Raw genomic sequence first — 20978 nt, forward strand, 5'->3', positions numbered from 1 at the left:
ATTATTGTGCTAATATTGATTTTATTTTGCTATTAAAGAGCATGTTGAAGATTAGGCAAGGAGAGGAGTCTTGCTCTAATTTTGTAGAATATCTGTAGATACTATTTGCTAACATTTCTCTATATTTCCCACTAATCTTGAGGGTTGGTTTTGCAGAGAAAAATCAGATTTTAGTTGAGGATTGGCTCACCCTTTTGTTCACAGGATTGAAGAGGCAAAGGCTTGAAACTTCTTACCATTTGTTTGCAAGACCTTGGCATTGTTTGGAACACTGGTTTTTTGACAAGGTCGTGGGCAAAAGAGGACTAGCCTTTTTCTCTTGCACAAGCTATCTTACATTGGCATTTGGTTTTTTAAACTTGCTCTAGATAGGGAATGTTTTAGTTGATTTTCCAATAAATATTTAAAATTTCCTTGTCAAAATTTTTCTAAACCCATATGGATTTAATGCGTATTTGAAGTTGTGTCGAAACATATTTTGAATTAGGCCTCAAGCGTGAGGGGAAATTCTTAGAGGAATCATCCCAATCTTGAGCAAACTCACAAGAGAAACTGCATTTGTTGTTTCCCAAAGCCTCATCTTTCGATTTTGTGCTTGCAAGGATCTTTGGTCTTAGCTTGTATTTCAAGTCAAAATTCATTTAAAATCATTTATCTCAAAATTCTTGAGCTAATATCGATCTTATTTTGCTATTGAAGAGCATGTTGAAGATTAGGCAAGGAGAGGAGTCTTGCTCTAATTTTGTAGAATATTTGTAGATATTATTTGCTAACATTTCTCTATATTTTCCACTAATCTTGAGTGTTGGTTTTGCAAAGAAGTGTCAGATTTTAGCTGAGGATTGGCTCATCCTTTTGTTGACTGGATTGAAGAGGCAAAGGCTTGAAACTACTTATCATTTGTTTGCAGGACCTTAGCATTGTTTGGAAGACTGATTTTTTTACAAGGCCGTGGACAAAAGAGGACTAGCCTCTCTTCTCTTGCACAAGCATTCATCTATCTTGAAGGTTGATTTTCAAATGCAAAAAGGCCTTTAGCATTTTCAGATTTGAGAGCCCTTTTGTTGTACTTCTTTAGTTATTAATTTTGATTTTCAAGAAGGAGATCTAGTGCTCAAAAGCATCACATGTTGTAAAGATCCTCCTTGAAGGTTTCTCATCTTTGTAGCAAGTTAATAAAATATATAATTTTCTTGTGAGAGCTTGGGTTTCACCCATGGCATCCCTTCTCTCCATTTTGGGAGAGAAATATGTGGGTGGATTGACTTTTGCATTCTCTTAGTTTTCATTTTATTTGCATGCCTAATTGGAAATTTACACAACCTCATCATCACATTTTGTTTTGCATGCTTAATGGAAATTTACACAGCCTCATCATCACATTTTGTTTATTTAGATAAGTTTGCTACAATTTCACTTAAGCTTTGCATCCTCTATTTCATGTTGCTTTGACCTACAAGTTAACACTTTACTTTAAGCAATACATTATTCACATTCAAGCACTTTACATTTCTAGCAAGCTCTAACTTAGTTTATTAATTTCTTTCTATTTAGCTTGGCAAATTGTCTCATGATCACTTGAGTACATGTTCCATTTTTGTGCTACATTATTATCTTGAGTATTGAAGCATTATATCATCATTGTCTACTTGAAACAAGTTTTATTTTCAAGCAACTTACTTGCATCATTTTAATTCACTTGCAATCAATTGCACATGCAACACTTGTAAGCTAATTTCCATTTATTTCTCCAATTGAAGTTATATTTGCAATTTATGTTGAGCACTCTTTCCTTATTTTGAAGCATTGCAAACTAATATTTCTTTGGGAGAACTTACATGCATTCCATTTAGGCATATTAGCATAGCTTGCATCTCTAATTCAATTTACCTCCAAGCATAAGCTTGGTTGATAGACATCATAGGGCAAAGATTTTCTTGGAAAATTCTTCCAACTAGTACAAAGCAAGGTAAAGGTGTGTGACCCTGCAGTTATGAAGGTGGTTTGTCCCCTTGTAGGAACGAAGGCACACATGGCTTGTAAAGCTGAGAGGAAGGGTATCGTTAACAACTACTAGTGAGTCATCAACCCCTCTTCCTTACAGTCACCCCAATTTTTACCCTTTGGCAAGAGTTTGAAAAGAAGATCTCTCATTTAGAATAGGCATTTAGTCTAAAACCTACCAAGATAATTGCATCTAACCTTAGTTAAGTGCATATCATTTTAACTCACTTTACTTTCAAAGTATTTTACTTGCAATTTATTTATATACTTGTTATGATGAACATCCATTGAAGTGTCTAATTGAGCAAATGCAATATCTTTTTGGGCAAAGTAAAGCTTTGGTTCATTTGATTTTGCAAGTCATTTGCTATTTAACATCTTTGAATCATGAATGATAGAATCTTTGCTTAAAGCATTTCTTTAAGAGCAATTATATATCTTGCAAATTGATATCATCTTTTTCTAACATTCATTTGTTTTGCAGGATTACTTGGTGTTTCATTTTGAAACATTTTATTTTTGAGCAAGTGTTTATTATTTTGAAGCAATCTTGAAGGGACTGATTTCAACAAGTGTTGATGGTTATTGAGAATATTTTTCATTTCATTTCTTGTATTGCTCATCAAACTTGTTGAAACTTGTTCATAATCTTAAAGTAATCCTATTGACATTAGTATCTCCTAGAAACCTCATATCATTTTTTTCACCTAACTTTTCGTTAGGAGCCACTACCCTTAGCTTACCTAAGAGAGAGTTTAAACGGAGAGAGTTGGGAATAGGTGAAAACCCCTTCTCTTAGTTTTTCCACCAACCACACCTTGTGGGGTTAAGGGCTTTTCTCACTAACTTGGGTGTGTGTGTTAGGCGGCAACAACAATGCCTATAAATATCAGGGGATCAGTGTCTCCTTGAGGCTGGTGCCTCTAATTTTCATGGGATGGGTATCTCCTGGTTGGTGCCAGCAGATTGAATGTAACAATAGGTTGGAGCCAACAGCAATATTCAGACATAATTTTGAGGTTCTCCCATATGTGTTTTCAAGTAAAAATATGTCTGCTAATCTATGTGTCCTCTGTTCCATTTATAGCATTGTTGTGAGGTTTATTATTAATAACTTAAATATCTTAAAACGTGTCAGAAATTGTATAATATTGATTCACCCTCGCCCAGTATTATCCTGGTTTATAACAGGTGAGGAGAGATTATTTCATTCCAAATTTTGACTTGAAGGACAGTCATGAAAAGAATATTAACAGTGGACCATGGCACTGGAATCAAGCATAGCTTTCTCCAAGAAATGGAGCATTGGATTCAATGCTGCTGTAACTGCATCTTCAATGACAGCAGGGGTAAGAATTCCTTTTTTGCTGCAAGAATTTTGGAAAGAAAAAACATTTGTGGCCCATTGGAAATGCTCTGGAAAATTTTGCTACAATTTTAGACTTGGCTATTAGAATATTCCTATTTAGTATTTAATGCTCATTCTTTTGGCTGTTGCTATTTTTATTCTTTTAGCAGTTTCTTAGATGAAACTGATTGTTTCCATATTCTACATAGAAACTTGATGTTTCTATTATTGTAAATATCTCTGTATTATTATTGAGCTTCAGCTTGCCCATGATTGATCAATTCATTCGATATTCTTTTACATGCGTGTTTCGCACTGTTTTATTGGCTAATCAGAATTAAATATCCACTTGAGCATACATTTGCATAAAAATCGAAAATCCTCCAATTGGCTACCCTCAACTACCTACAGGTGCATGAGGTAAGTTATGAAAATGTTCATTTTCAATCTTAAATTATGTCGTGGATATGTGCATATCAGCTGAGCATTCCCAAAAGAGTCAAAACAAAAGCAATCAGAGCAAAAACAATTTATACATAAGAGACAAGGGGAAAAGAAAAATGATCAAAGACAGAAAAGAATCAACTACATTCGACATTAAGTCTCACAAACAAACCATATGTTAAAACTAAGTAGAATTATCCATTACTACTGACCTCAGAAGGTGAACCAGATCCATTTTGTGATAATCGTAATGTACCTGTCAAGCACGAGCACAGATCAATTGGAAAACAACAAAATAAATTAGAAATGTATTTCAGATTCCTTAATTTGGAAAATTAGAGTTACCTGATGTTGCACTAGGTGTCTGAGAATTGCCAGTGGTCCCAATCATTTCATTGAGTTTTTTCCTTCTAATATCATCAAGTTTCTCCAAGGATCTCTCAAGAGGTTTCATACCAACTAACTGATACAAGAATAAACAACCAATGGAAACAAGATCATAAGCAACATAATAGCACAAAACAAATGCTAGAAAAGAAATCTCCATCGACATAAGTTCTACCTTAGCAATAGCTGCCAACGATGAAAATGCTGCATCTCTTACTTCTGGTGTGCCATCATTTAGACACTGAGAACAGATTAAGCCAGCAAAAATTGTCATATTTGTTTTTAGTTAGGCCATAAAGTAACATCACAAAGTAAATTATAATCGAGCACAATGCAGAGAATAGAATATCTCTCAATCATCCAGTTCTACTACCAAAATCCTAACTAAACCAAAAGAAATCAAGATTTTGGACTAAAAATTAAATCATAAATTATGTCGGTGTTATACAAGATGCCAGCCACTAAAATTACACTTACCTCCATGCAAATTGGAACATAATCTTTATGAATCTTTAAGACAGTAGCTTTATTGCTTGATTCAATGCAAAATGTGACCCAATTTAATGTCAACGAACGAACTGTCGGAACTTTATTCTTGCTTGCCAATTTCACATCTGCAAAAAAAAATAGATTGAAAATTTAGGGAAGACAAACTTACAAATTTATTCACATAACAATCCCAGATGTCATAGTGTTGAAAAGTAATCAAGAAAAACTTTGAATACTACTTGAATTCCATGCATACTGCATATGGAATTTGTAGCTGCATTATTGCTATGGCATTTTATTACTGGCAAATTCTTTGTTACTGTGGCTTATCCTCAGTGTTACACCCCATATTGTATGAGGTAACTCTTTGTGTTATTCATCACATTGGTTTTCATCCTCGTGAAGCCCCTCTCTCTCCATGGCATTGGATCATTTGATGGAGGTCATTGGTTGGGGGAGTCTCACTTCTCCTTGATTGGATAATTGTGCTTGCTGTGTGTGCTTGCCTTGTTGATCACCCCTTGGTCACATATTTGTTGGTATCTTGGAGAAAACTATCTCATTAAGTTGTTGTTTTTTATTTTTTTACTCATTTTCTTCTTAGAATGTTGCTTGTTGTTGTTGGCGTTTACTAGTGACTAGGTGTTTTGATGTTATGTTGTATTATTTGTGTCACTAGGAGGGGTGGTCTACAATGTCCTCTTGTGTTGATGTGTTGTGGGGTCATACTTGATGATTGGATGGGCTAACATTTCTATTGTCCCCTTCTCATATGATGTTAATGTGGTTAAGATGATGAATGTGTTGTGGTAGTTCACTATGCATTGGTGGGATTTCCTTAGATGATATAACTCAATATTGTAACATTTTGTTAGACATCATTTACATGCAATGTGTCTAATGATGTTAGTACCCTCATTGCTGTACTTTTTCACAAGTTTGAATTAAAGTGGCAGGGGGAGGAGGTGGGGATGCTACATACATCTTTCCTGGTCAAGCCATTTCCTAAGGTATTATCATAACATAGTCCTTTGGTGGTGTGCCCTAGGTTATTTGAGGCTTTATTATGGAGTGTTCCTTTCTTGGGCACAATGTCTAGGGCATTCAAGATTATTTTATTATTGGAGAGGTTGGCACATTCTCCTAGGGTGCACTCTCTCTCATGCACATGTTTTGGTGGGACTTGTTGATGGCATTTGGAAATAACATATGGTTTTGGCATGGATACTGATGAGTTCTAACCACCTTGGCTCCCCTCTCTAGGGTGCACTTCGCATTGAGATATTTTACTATTGTTGGGTGGTTGAGCCAGTTACATGGCATAGTTTTTTAGGGCACACCTCTCCTAACTGTTCTCTCATCTTTATTGCATGGATATTTCAACTATCATGGAGCGCATTTTTTGTGAGCTCTTCTAGGTGGACCTATTGCCATACAATCTAGCAAGGTTCCCAGGAGAGGTACCTAAGGGACAACTACTAGACCAGATGACAACAATGGGGAAAAGACCCATTGTCACCTCAGTCAGTGTCCCCTGCTCTTTATGAACTTTCACTGATGGGAGGAGTCTTGGTACAAGGGAAATCACTTAAATGATAGGATCAATAGCCAGGTATAATGTGATTCCCAAAGCCCATTCGAAGGAGAGGCTCAAATAATGACTCAATTGCTTCAAAGAGAAGCTAGTGGCTCTCCAAGAAAGGCTTAATGAGGAAACCTAGACCTAAGAGAAAAGGTTATTCAAATGTAATGATACTCCTAGAACAAAGGCTTCCTAAGGAGGCAAGACCTCTCTAATAGTTTTGTAAGATAACTACCATGTAAAGGATTGGGACCACAAGAGAGACCTAATGAAATCCAAGCAAGGCCTAGGGTCTGCAATGATTACATGAGGAATGATCTTCAATGAGATTCCTAGGGCAAGGATGGGAAAGGTCAAAAGAATGCTTAACTTCCTTTGAAATTTCAAGAGAAAGTGACCTTTGGAATGTCGCTAACTAAAGAGGTTTAAGGGTAGTGTCGATGTCAGAGCTATGGCTTGAGATTTCTCTCAAACTAGCTATGAGAATTGCCTCAAAATTTTAGGGTCACTAGATAAGGTAACAATGCAGTAATTTATCCAATTAGTTTTCCAATCTCATCCCTCTAATGCAATTCATACAAGGCCCTAGCTAGTTTTCTAGGGTTAGGGCAAGAATTTAGGAGGAAAAGAAAAGGGTAAAGAGGGTGATCGCCAATTTTGCTTGGATTAGTGCATTATTCTTGGGCTATGGAGTTTATGTGATTTGATATTCCGCTGAAATCTGTCTTCAAGGGGGCTAAAATGGGGTGCCCTAGCAATCACTCTTTAGCATTTACCCACCCAAGATCAATGGATTCATGGAACAAAATGAGTTCTACTCCACTAGGAACATTCATCCACATGCCATTCAATGAGTAACATGCACAAATTTGCAATCTAACAATCTTCAACAATGATATTCAACAATTAGGGCACAAAAATAAAATCTAGATGCATAATTTCCACACATTAGAAATGATTACATAAAGATTTTTCAACAAAGAAGTACTTACAAATAGCAAGAGATATATCGAATCCAATGTCAAGATAGCGACTCCAAGAGAGAACAAAATTCAACTCCCAAAAATATCGAAATATATCAAAGGAGCTCCAATAGACATCCAAGAACAAATGCAATATTCTCAAGAAGAGATCTCGAAGTCAAGTGATGACAATATATTACAAATGAGGCTTACTTTTATTTATATGAGCCTCAAAGAGTTCAAATTAGCCTAAGAATGTCCCTAATATTATTTTAATGTGCAAAATGTCTAATCTTTGGTGACAAGCCCACCAAATAAGCCTTCCTAATGAGTCTGAAATGATAAAATATTGGCACAAAGGGCTACTGGAAGGCCTAGATGAGTCCTCAAAGTGCCATGATGAAGAGGAGGGTTCTCCAAATGATGACCAAGGGGGTGGCCCCTTGGTTTTCAAGCAAAACATATGTGGTGCACCTAAGTGGTTGTGGGGCACAATCGATGGTCTCATGGATCTCCAACTGGATCAAACATGTCAATGCTCCAACAATAAGGGCTATAATGATGACACATGCCCTTCCATGTCTCTTCAAATGAGACAACACACCATCTGGGCCCTAGATCAACTGCCAAGTGTCAGGTGCAAGTATGTGGCCGCTTGGGCAACGTGATCCAAGAGCATGACCATATCTATATAACTGAGGCACGAGCAAGAAATATGTGGTGCTGAAGAAGCCCATGGCGTGAAAATCAATGCTCTATTGTAGTGGATGCCCATGGCTCTCATTGCTCACCCTACAAGTGCCATTATGGCCCTCTGGGGGGGCTTAGACCCCATATAGGGAGACCAAGTTCAAATGGAGTATACCTGCATTCTTTTTTAAAATCCAATGCGTCTCCTCACCTTCTAGTACAACAATCCATTAGTGCAATTGAGTCAATAAGCTTGCTAACCAAGGGAAAAAGTGGACACTTCATTAGTGGCATGCCCTTCCAAATGGACTTTAGAGGGTACAGGTGTTTCCTTCCTCAACAAGAGAGGTTAATAAAGGACCCTATTAAGTGATTTTAGCCTCTATGGGAGTAACAAGTCCATGGTACATCTGTCAAATGGCAGGTGTCATGTGAAATGATGATGGAACGGAATAGGGCAACAGGGAAAGGCTCCAAGCCACATGCCATGGTAAAAGGGTAGTAGCTATAATGAGGGAAGCCCACACATTGGGTGTATAGGTGTAGGAGGGAGCAATAATGGTACATGAGTTATCCTGGTCCTTATTTCTCCTCCCTTCTTCATACACCTTTTTCCTTTTATTGATTTTTCTTTCTTTTAACTACTCAAGGCTCTAGGGGAAGAGAACATGATGTGTAAGATAAAGTAGTGATTACCCCCTTAAGAATGGGCATTTCATCGTCCACCAAGGGTTGGGACAACCATGGGTTCCTTAATGATGCAGGGGGTCACTGATAGGGGCCCTAGGAACTAGGGTGATGGCCATATTGATATGGGGTAAAGCTCATGTTTGGCTTTTTCCCATGTGCTAAATTCTTATGTCCTGGCCATCTTTTGCATTCTGTGGTACATTCCCTGTTGTAAGTGGCCAAATTATGCTTTTAACTTTCTTTTAGCGGCATCAACCTCTAAGGCATTGTTCCAGGCCCGACCCAAGGAGTGGGCAAGGTGAGGGGGAGACTAACTCCTTGTGGACCCAATGGACAAATGTGGACCCTGATGGGAAAAGTGTGAAATGGGGTTATAATGAGTGGAGGGGAGAGAGATATATGGTGTCAGGAAGCGAGAACATGCAATCAAAATCAGGGTTTCCCATGTAGTGCGACTCTTAAAGCCAGTAGCTAATAAAGGAAATCCCACAGGATTAGGGTACAAGATTAACCACCAAGATATGACAAGGAAACAAGAGTACAAACCAAGCCCACTCTTTCCGTTGAATCCCCCCACTAATCCATTTCGAAATGTGTCCAAGAAAACCAGGCATAAACACCCAATTACATAATGAAAATCCATACCTTCTAGGTTGGAAGGCCCACCTTCAAACATACGATCATAACAGATGGGTGAGGCCACATAATCGCTGACTCAGGTGGCGGAGAATGGGGGCACATCGAGCTATCTGGTGTCTACAAGGTGTTGTTGGCTGTCAGCTGAAGACAAATCTAGGAGAAAATTTCTCCTATAGGGGTCACCCATTGGTGGTGGGTAACAAGACCATTGAGCACATCCTCCTAAGTTTAACATTAGTTGATTATAGTTTGCATGCATCCATCCTTGAAGGGTGAATTTTAAGAGGACATCTTACATGTTGACCACATTATCATGCCTATTCTCAGTAGTACTCCATTTCCTATTTTTGGAGGGTGACTTCTCTTGAGGATGCTTGTGTCCACATATTGTGACATGGTCAACCCTGGATTGAACAATGATCTAATTATTGCAGTATTATATTAATTTTGAGTTGTCATGGAGTTAGTTCGCAAATAGTGATATTTTTATAGTATGAGAGAAGAGACTCCCTCTATATAGAGGATATTCCTCTCCATTGTAATGGTTGTTGAGAATTTGAGGATTGAGGAGCTCTCCCCCTAGACTTCATCTTTACATCACATACTTGGAGATTGAATGGAAATTAGACGTATACCTATTAAATTCTCCAAACCTGAACAAACTGGCTAATTACTTACTAGCAAATTCCTTGTAGTAAAATTAATTATTATGCAAATCTACTAAATCAAAGACAACTAGGATTTTAACAAATATAATAGTGAAAGTAAAATTACACCAATCTCAATCACATGCACACATAATATTTTTCGACCTTCAAATCAATTCTTAATTCAAATAACTTTAGAACTTACAAGGGCTCCCTTCCTGGGATAATGGTACTCTAAGGAAAATACATACAACAATAAATCTGGAACTTCATCCAACTAATCAATCCATTAATATGTCCTTCGATTTGTTGGTTGATCTGGATCCTTCCCTTGCTTCCCCTTGCACTCTTCCTTGAACATTGCACACTTGAATGGAAGTCCTTCACCCAATCATTGAGATCTCACCCTCACTATGTCTTGTGCTCAAGATGTGTGTATTATGTCTTCTCCCTTAGCCTAGACTTCCTTTTATAAGTTTAACTTATTGACTAAATCCACAATCTCAATATCCAAACTGATTGACAGTTGAGAGTAGATCTCAATATCACTTGAGATCAATAGTTGAGATTCATCTAATTCACTAGTGCAAATAACCTTTGCACTTCATTAGATTAACTCACTTTATCTTATAAAAGTTTATTACTTTAATTATTAAAGTAACTGCTAAGATTAAGGGAAAATTAGGTGCTTCCCACCAATGTTGCATTAATCGTTATCGGGATTAAATCGATGCGGGGAAAAAATCGTAAAAATTGGGAAAAAATCGTAACATACAAAAATATTCATTTTTTTTCAATTTTTTTAATATCTAAAGCATCTACAACATAAAATAAATACATTGACACATAAATATGATAAAATAACTAATATATAAGATGTTTAATATCATTTCTAGTGCCACATCACACATAACAGTGAATCATGTCCTGAATAGTAAGTCCTGACTCATGACTCCCAACTCAGCCTCAAAATATCAACAAAAAATATAATAATGTATCTCATATCATGAGTCATAATGTCATATACAATGAAATGAACCAAATAACTAAAGTCTAATACTATTGATTTCCTTTGCCCCTCTAGATGTAGATATCGGTGGACTTGGCAGTGGACTCTGCGGTGCTCTAGAAGTTATTGATCGGGGCCATGTGGTTTGAAAAGTTCTTTAGAGGCTCACTCTTCTCGAATGTGCTCTTAGGAGTCTCCACATGCCCCTGAAAATCCCCCAATGTCTGCCAAAACAAATTGGATATGTTGACAAAACTAGAAGGAGCTACTAACTCTTTACCTATAGGTTGACTCACTACATTAGGAACCTCTACATGTTGCTCTACCTTCAAAGCCTCCTACTCCTCGTCCTATATTATAGCTAGTGGCAATTTGTGAGACTTCCTAGATGTCGAATTATCCTTGAACTTAACAACCATGCTCATAATAGTCTTCTACTATGTTGGTATGATGATCCTGTAAACCTTTGAAGTGTCATTGTACCCAACAAATATGTCCTTTTATCCTAAAAGCTCCAGCTTCATCCTCTTCTCCAAAGGAACATGGATGTATACTGGACAACTAGAGATCCTCAAGTGTCTTATCTCTGGCTTCACCCCTGTGAATTCCTACTCAGGTGTATTGTCCCCCAATATCCTATGAGGACTCATACTCTACACATAAACTGTGGTGTTAGTTGTCTTTGCCCAAAGAAACATAAGCAACTCCTGGTCATGTAGCATGGACTTGGCATAATTGATGAAAGACAAATTCTCTCTCCAGCCCCATTTTGCTAAGAGTTGTACGAGATTACCCCTCTCGATCTTTGCTTTTGCAAAAATCTTCCAAGTTATGTGAGGTGTACTATCCTGCATTATCTAACCTCAACGCCTTGATCTTCTTGCTTGTTTGGTTTTCCACCTGGACCTTGAACTCTCAAAACCAACCAAAGACTTCACCCTTGGTATTCATAAACAAGATTCAAGTTTTCCTAGAATAATCATCAATAAACATGACAATGCTCTGCTCCCTGTATTCATGCCACTGTGATCCTTAAACTGTCGTGGATATTCCACTAGACAATTTGTCACAACATATCTACCAAAATATATTAAAAATATGAAATCTACATTATGAGAGTTTATTTCTCCTTAGGTTTATGCATTTGTTAATTACTATTAGTTGTGTATGTAATATGTATGCAATTATAATTATGCAGAAAATAGAGAACAATGAAACAAAACTCTCAAACCACAAATTAACACAAGATATAACTTGAGGAACCCTTTTGGGAAAAACACCCAGCAAGTACAAAGAAGTGAGACTTGTGGCCCGTGTGTTGCTATAGTGCACAAATCCTCTATGTTTACCTTCACCCTATCTGCTCTTGGCTACTCTTTTTATCTATGGAACAAAATGCATTCTAATAGAATGGAACCTCTTTTCCTCCTAGTGGCCTAATTATAACACAACATGATAGCCTACTAGTGGTTAAGTTCGACACTTCAACTCTTAACTAGAGTTACAATATGGAGTCTTTGACAAATTCATCATGATCATGTGGCAGGCCCCTTTTCCACAAATAATGGGGGCTTACATGGCAACCTCTAGAATCATGATAGTCAAAACAAGAAGGTCAACTTCTGAGACGTGTAACTTTTACATACGACTCTGATTGAAGCAATTATTGCACCGTTGGAAAGGTATATGTCTGTCGAACAATGTGAAAAAGTAAAAAAACATTGTTTGATGCCTCAAACTACTTCTAGAAGGCCTCAGACCCCAACTTGCCAAACTAGGACCCACCAATAAAAATGGTCTTGTGAGTTGATTCCTCCCCTTTTTCCACTCTAAAATCATAAAGATGGATGAAAAATAATACAATGATCCAATTCAGATCACACCTCCCCATTTTGGGAGGCTTTGGTCCCCAAAAGTTTCTACAAAATGAGGTGACGAAATTTTTCCTCCACCTTTTCTTGGTTGTACCATTTAGCCTTGCTTGGAAGTTGTCCTTTCAACACTTGCCAAAGGTCATGCTGCTCTTGTCTTGTAGTTTTGGAACTCTTCTACAAAATTGTATCATCCGATAACTCTGCTTTAGCATGTGGTGCCAAATCCTCTATAGAAGGTAGGGCATGTTCCTCTTCTCTACATTCACCATTGAGTAAATGCACATGTATGGTGGTAAACTGAGTCTACAGGCATTATCTCCCACATTTTCCAATATCTCAAAGGGACCTATTACAAAGCCCTAAATTTCGTACTAGGACCTTGTAGCCTCTCCTTGTTCAATTGTAATCATATTCTATATCCCAACTTGAAGGACTTCTCTATTTTGTGTTGATCATGCCTCACCTTGTATTCTTCCCTTGACTTCTACAATGTCTCCTATACCTGTATATGGATTTGCCTAATCTTCTCAACAATTTTTTCTACCCTTAAGGCATCCCTTGTAAGATCCTCCCTCGCTCCTTGTTGTCCATATGCAATATCAAAAGGTGGACGTGGAAAATATCCAAATCAAGTTTCAAATAGAGACTTACTAGTGTAAGTGTGAACTACTCTGTTATAAGCAGTGTTTTAAAAACTGGCCAATCAGATACGCACAGGTAACAAACCAATAGGAAAACATGGTTGGACGGTCAGTTTGTACTTGTTAGACACCAAACTGGCAGATTTGGTACCTAACCAGTACAAACCATCCCTAATTGGCCAGTACCAATCCTACCGGCCCGATTAGATTCACATGCAAGGGGGAGTTCCGAGACCCCCGATGATGATTTTTCAAGAGGTTTTGGACGAAACCAAGGGTTGTTTACCTCCCAAAATAGTTCCAAATGGCCATTAAACCAACCCTCCCCCTCCTAAACCCTAAACGTAAACAAAAAACCTATCTCAACCCAATAATGTTGACAATCAATGATAAATGTTAAATTTTTAAAATAAAAGTGACATTTCCTTTATCTTTCATTTTCATCCTTACTTTTACTTAAATTTTTAACACTATCATTAGTTGTTTCAAGTTATTTGAAAGTGGCTCCAACCTCATTGGACTTCATATGGAGAAACTAGAATTTTAGGTCTCACTCAAAATCCAGTAGACTTAACAGTTTTCAAGATTTCGGAGATTGCAATGTTTCCATTTTATTATGTTGTGTGAGGGTATGGATTAGCATTTGATCAAGAGCATGAAGCCCTTTATGTACCATGATGTTGGTGGTACTGATTGTTGAAATTCCTTGACGTTGGTGATATTAGTTGTTGAACTCCTTTACTATGTCCTTAACAAAAATGTACCATTCACTCAAAGCAAAATAATTGGTTAGGAATGATAAGATTTTTCTACCATATTACAAGGTTGAGGAGATGAACCCTTCACTCAAACCAAAATCATTGGTTACGCATGTTAAGCTTTTTCAATTTTTACTATATTATAAGGTTGAGGAATCCAATTTTGAGGACTTTGAGCTAGATGATGTTTATGTAGCTCTTGTTGATGATCCCATTTCTAATAGTGGTGAATCAGTGATGAGTTTGATGAGTGATCATGTTGATCAGTGATTTGTAGTAGGCCAGTGGCCCAATAACCTGTAGCATTGATTTTGGACGCTAAGGGCCAATTACAGCCTCATTGATTATGTATTTTGTTGTCGATATGTATTGCATTCTATGTCATTTTGATATATTCACGCTTATAAGGTATATAGATGAGAAAACTTTGCATATTTTGTCTCTAATGGTTTAGAATCATGGATTTAAACCTTGAAAATAAACTTTTCATTAAAAAATAATTATTTTATGTATTTTTTTCAAATCCGATTCATTGAATTTGATTCCATCTAGTTCTAATCTAAAGCCCAATTAGATAGGTGGCAGGTTTAAAACCCAGTTCTGTTTTTTAAAACTATGGTTATAAGATTGTTGTATGTATACCAAATATTCATCCCAAGTCTTCGAATGCTTGTGATTGTAACCCCTCAAAATGTGCATCAAAGTATTGTTGACTACTTTGTTTTCCCATCTATCTATAGATGGAATGTTGAAGACCTCTTCAACTTCGTGTCCATCTTCTAGTTCTCCCACAATGTAGCCCAAAATGCACTAAGAAATCTTGTGTCCCTGTCTGAAATGATGCTCCTTGGTATCCAAAGGTGCACCCAGACCTGTCTAAAGGACAAGTTTGTTTCTTCTTGCCCATTGATGGTCTTTTTACTTGGCATGAGAACACACATTTGTTGATACAATAAAACATCCCCTTCTTGTTGGTTATTGGTAAACCTCCCACAAAGTCCATAGGAATGCTTTCCAAGGACAAGTGGGTACTGGCAAGGGATGATATAGACCCTATTTCTTGTTAATAGGCTTGTTGGTACAATAAAACATGCATCCTCTTATGAACCTATCTACATGTTCTTGCATTTTGGGCCAATATGCATACCTTTGCAAGTTGGCCACTGTCTTCCCTACACCAAAGTGTCATGCAACCTCGGAGGTGTGAATATCTCTAATCAACTGCAATTGCTCACCTTTGGGAACACATAACTTATCCAACCTACAAATTAACCCATCCTGGAGATGGTAGTCAACTGTGTTGTCACCATCGTGCACGACTCTGGCTCTGCAACTACTGAAACACCTCCTTAAGTCTTAATCCTTTGAATATGATTTTTTGTATGTATCATGGGTGACTGGCTCCACTTGCATAAGTGTTCCCGTAGCTGCGATCTTTGATATGGGTGACCTTGACAACATGTTGGCCAACTTGTTTTGTACTCATATACACTATGCCCCAACTTCTACTCGAAGTAATGCCATTGGATCCACTCATCCTCTACATACCCAATACGCTAAAACTGTGACTTTATGGGGGGTTCTGGAATCCTCCCACATAGTCACTAGAGGATCTCCCTCCAATCTCAAGGTCTTTATGTGGCTTCCCCACCAGGTTAGGGTATGGCCCTCTAATTTCATTTAAGCAAATGAAATATTTTCTTCTTCCTCCATAGAATGAACATTAAAATAAACTTCTAATTGTTGCAAAAAGTGATTTAGCTTTTGAGCGTCAATCTCACCTTCACTTCCATTTTGATTAGGGACTATGAATGGTTCATGACACTCGAACTAGGTTGATCATTTTCGAGTTCTTTCCTAGATACCCTCTCTAGTCCTTCCTAGTCTATTGATTTCCCCTCCAATCGGACCTCTGCGTTAGAACTTCCATCTTGTTTGAATAGCCTAAACTTATTGGTCAGGGCCACCATGACGAGGTTGACATTATAGTTTATATTTGTGACTTGTGCTTCCAGCGATGCAGTCCTCTCCTTTGCAAGATCTTGACGGTTATTCATAGATTCACCAACCATGACTGGGGTTTTGTGACTTTCATCTTAAAGAATATGGATCCCCTGCAACTCCCCACAATATACCCAAAGAAACCTGCTTTAATACCAACAAGATTCGTAAATTGTAGTGAATATTCCATTGGACAATTCATAGCAACAAATCTACTAAAATATATTAGAAAATCTAAACTCTACAATGTGAAGCTTTATTTATCCTTAGATTTCTGGATCTGCTGACTACTGTTTATTACATATGTATGTAATTATAATTATGCAAAAAATAGAGAACAACAAAATAAAACTCACAAACCAAAAATTAACATAAAACAAAACCTGGAAAACCATGTCGAGAGAAATCCTCGCTAGAAGGTGAGGTTGCTCTACTCTCTTTCTCTTAATGGAAAATGGATGCAAGTACAAAGAAATGAGACCTGTGGCCAATGGGCTGCTAGAGTGCACAAATCCTCTTTGTTTGTTCTCTCCCTATCCACTCTCAGCTACTTTGCTCATCTATAAAACAAAATACACTCCAATAGAATGGAACCCCTTTTCCTCCTAGTGGCGGAATTATAAGACAACCCGATAGCCTACTATTGGTTAAGTTTAACTCCTTCAACTCTTAACTAGAGTTACAATATGGACTCTTCTAGAGACTTTTTCACCATAATAACATGGCTAGCCCCTTTTACATGAATAATGGGGGCTTACGTGCCATACTCTTAAATTATGGTGGTCAAAACGGGGAGGTCAACTTCTGAGTGGCATAACTTTTACATACAGTCTCTGATTGAGGCGATACTTGCATCATTGGAAGGGCATATGTATGTAGCATAACTTGAAAAGATGTGGCGCTCAAGTGGCAAAAAAAATTCCCCATAATAGGTTGTTTGATGCCTCATATGGCTTCTAGAAGGTTCCAAACCCTAATTTGTCAAACTGGGATTCACCAATAAAAATGGTCGGATAAGTCGATTCCTCCACATTTTCCACTCTAAAAGCATCAAGATGGATGATAAATAATATAATAATCCAATCTGGATCATACCAACATTGCCCCACATATATCTTAGTGAATGAGATCCAAGATCCCCTTGGACCTATTCTCACTACTCAAAAAATAGCCTTGGCATTCTTTCCAGCTGCCCACGCTCTACACACACCCTGCTACTCAATATTGAGCTTTGGAAGACAAGCGACAATCTCCCTCAAAATCGACGACACCAATAGTGAAAGTATTCCATCCTCCCGTGCCATAGCTCACACAGGTTCTCACTGTCATGTACCAATGCCTAAACAAGTTTGCCTATCAACTTGTATAACTTGCTCTCTCTAACATCAATAACCACTATTGTCCATGGGCTAGACTCTGGACGAATGAGCACCTGCACATTCTGATCATGACCACATATCCTCTATCTTCGATCACTAAATCTGAGAGAAAGTTCTTCTTCAATCCTAGTATAAACAGCATGCCCTTGGCTTGCAACATCCCTCCTGACTCTCGCTGAAACTTAATGGTTCCAACCCCCTTGGCCACATACTTGGCAGCATTACCAAGCTCCATAGACAAATTTGCGTAACTCCCTGTTAGATTGTTGAATAACTCTTGTTCCTCTGCCATACGGCATGATGCATCACTATACAAGTACCAACCACTTCTTGTGATGGTGCTAGAGGATAAACAAGGGAAAAATGAGAAGACCTTCTCAAACTTTGCTGCAAACTTATAAAGCTGAACCTGTATTGCCAACCAGGGATGACTAGGTCAACAAATAAACATCTGGAACTTGAGGGCAGGAAAAAAAATAACCACCCAAAACAGAGATCGAACAGCTGAGGAGAAGGCAGCAAGAAGATGGATTGTTATGGAAGAGAACAGAGACTTCGATGACCCATATTAACACACCTGGGTTATAATTTCCGCAAGGAATATTGGTCGTGATATCTTTCGGAAGGAAGCACTCACTGGGAGGGGAGCAGGGGGTTCAAGCGCTGTTCAGAACAACACTCTATCTAAAGGTGGTGCAGGAGTGCATACGCAAGAGAGATGAGCTCTATTTTCTGTGCAGCATTTTTGGGATTCCTAGTCCAACTGGTAGAATCATTTTGGCCCCTGGAGCAGTCCTCTCCAGCCCTGGAATCTGGCTTGGGGGTGAGAGCTGCACAGGAAACTGATTACAGCGCATATATGGTTGGGAGGTCAGCTACTGTCTCTGGCTCAGTTGTCCATCCTCATTTGAGGTAAGTACTTTTCGAGTTCATCACACAGTGAATGGCAGGTGTACTCAATTAATTATCTGACATTGCTAAATACGGTTAATATATGAATGCATCATGGCAACTAGCCTTAAGTTTGGTGTATTTAAATGTATGTTGCTTCAGTTATTCCCTAGAATAAATCCTATCATCTTAACTGACTGCCCTGCAACCAAACACAGAGATGAAATTACAACAGGAAATATCCTAAAACAAATTCAAGTAGTGGTTATGTCCCTGGTATGTATGGCTCACTGAAATGTTTACTGAAGCTACAGTATTCTCAGGAGTTAACTGAAGACTGTAGTATGCATTAAGGTTGCTACCTGAGTTTTTGATAGAAACTCCAACTATTAAAGGTGTCAAAAGTATTTTAAATGCGAATCCTTGTACCTGAACAATGTCTTAGATCAATGGCAACTGGCTACAGAGGATGAAAGAAGGTTTACGTTCCTGTAGCACCAGAAGCAGTGCTAGACAAAACCCTCGCAGAGGAATTGAATTCTTGAAACCTTCCAATATTGTCAATCTTGTTCTAACAGCCTGCAGTGAATCACTGAATAATTCAGGTATTGGAAGGCTTGGTTTAGCTTCATGAACAGAATGTCATTCATAAAGATGTAAATGGCGCAAACATTTTGATAACAGAAGACGTAATGAGGAATGTTTATTTTTAGTTACTTATATTTAACTCTTCAGTAGATAGACACGCATTTGTTCTGGTCTTTTCTTCAATTCAGATTATAATAAATGTGAAATGGGGAAACCTTACAAATGATTTAGATAGTCGCTTGTCTTGGGGACGTTACTGCATTTGATGTTGATCTGGTAGCAAGAATGCTAGCCAGAGTAGGTTGCTACTCCTAAGGATCTATGATAGAGTGGCTATCTACAGTATAGGTAATATCAATATGCCTGATCGAGATCGCTAAATAATCTAATTTTTTTATATTCACACTCAAGGGTTTCTACAGCTCAAATGATACACTGGTCTGTCTTCTCTTGGTCTTCATAATCTAAAAGTTGTATATATATAAGGACCAAGCTGAGACTGAATAGTATTCTGACGATATGTGCCAGTCTATGTTAGGATATTCCAACACATAGGAAATAATTAAGTATAACTTGCTCTAATGTAGAGTTAGGTAAAGTGTGTTTCTTTACTATGTACTTTTGTAACTTACAATCCAACAGTCACGATATGTTCTAGACATGAAGTGATCCGATGGTTCATTCTCATCTCGGTATTACCGACACTTGATCCGTGGCTTAACACCCGATTGGTCCATGATCTGCGTAAGCTTTGAGTTACCTGTGACTCAAAGCTTACCACAACAAGCTGCTATCAGTTAGCATTGCTTTCACAAATTATAGATGCTTGGGCCAGCGATCAATCATGTGCATGAATTTCACACTGTGCTGACAGTCCCATGATCCTAGCACTTCAATTCAACTGTTGTGTGGATAGATTGACAGAACATGTGTGGGAACTGATTCAGACTATCAATTAGTCAATTAGGAAATCACTGGAGAGTGCATATAGTCTCTCAAGTGCCCAATAATCTTGGGAAGAGGTAAAATACTACACAAATTCAAAGCAAATTAGTAACTCAGCCCAGGATTATGAAATAGCCAACATTCCAGCCCCTTCACAATGCTAGATGGCTCTACCCATAGCTGTAGGGGGCAACACAATACCTTATTATCCAAGAAATAAATCACCCCAATGAATGTAAAGCCAAGAATGGTCTTCAAATTGTCACACTGCTCCAGTATCAATGTGAATACTGAAACATTCAATAGAGGATGACGAGACACAAGACCAATGTCATACACTGATTCCTTTTGGTCTGTATCTTGTCATCCCCTTCATCATGCACCTAAGCTAACAGGTAAAAAATTATGGAATAGTGGGGTGTGTGTGATTGAAAGAGAAATTGAGCTAAATTATGGCACCAACTAGATTATGACACCTCTTGATCTCAACACTCTTGCTGTAATAATTATTAGCTGTTGGTGAATCTTCGAAACACTATTCAAGAATGAGATTTTAAAAAATATTTATACCGCATCTCCATAACTGCACAATAGGAGTCGGGTTAGTTTAGTAACCACCTTTGGTTATCGTATTCGATAAGGGAGTGTGTTACAGAAGCTGAAGCCTTCAAGATAGAAGGTAATTTTTGTTGGATATAGTGAGACTTCAAAGGCTTACATGATCTTTATACCAGCGTAGAGGAAGTAAATTGTAAGCAGGAAACTTCGAAGGTAGAGCAACATGTAGAGGCTTCTAGTTCAAGGAATCAACCTTCAAGTGGGGGGAGTCAGTACCTCCTTCCAGTTTTGTCAAGAGATTCAGTGGATTTGAGGAGACATTGAGGGATGCTCAAGAGGCCGACCAATACCCCCCCCCCCCACACTAGAGGAGGCCGATTGATATCCTTGAGGCAGGTTCGAAGCTGCCGAATAGCACATCAGTCTAGGTATGTCCAGAGCACCAAAGGGAT

The 20978-nt window shown here is 38.0% G+C and overlaps 1 protein-coding gene across 1 annotated transcript in view; it reads right to left on the minus strand.

Moving 5' to 3' along the window:
• Nucleotides 1-20978, minus strand: part of LOC149224891 (protein MOR1-like) — a 251649-nt gene that overhangs the window by 137606 nt on the left and 93065 nt on the right. The window contains exons 12-15 of the mRNA XM_089386325.1: nt 4661-4797; nt 4359-4424; nt 4142-4259; nt 4009-4052 (exon numbers count right to left, since the gene is read on the minus strand). Coding sequence (XP_089242451.1) covers nt 4009-4052; nt 4142-4259; nt 4359-4424; nt 4661-4797 — 365 coding nt within the window. The remainder of the gene's footprint in view (nt 1-4008; nt 4053-4141; nt 4260-4358; nt 4425-4660; nt 4798-20978) is intronic.

This window comes from Pinus tabuliformis, chromosome Q (assembly GCF_031772625.1).
Source record: "Pinus tabuliformis cultivar Carrire ecotype Pingquan chromosome Q, CPIR1, whole genome shotgun sequence".
Classification (NCBI taxonomy): domain Eukaryota; kingdom Viridiplantae; phylum Streptophyta; class Pinopsida; order Pinales; family Pinaceae; genus Pinus; species Pinus tabuliformis.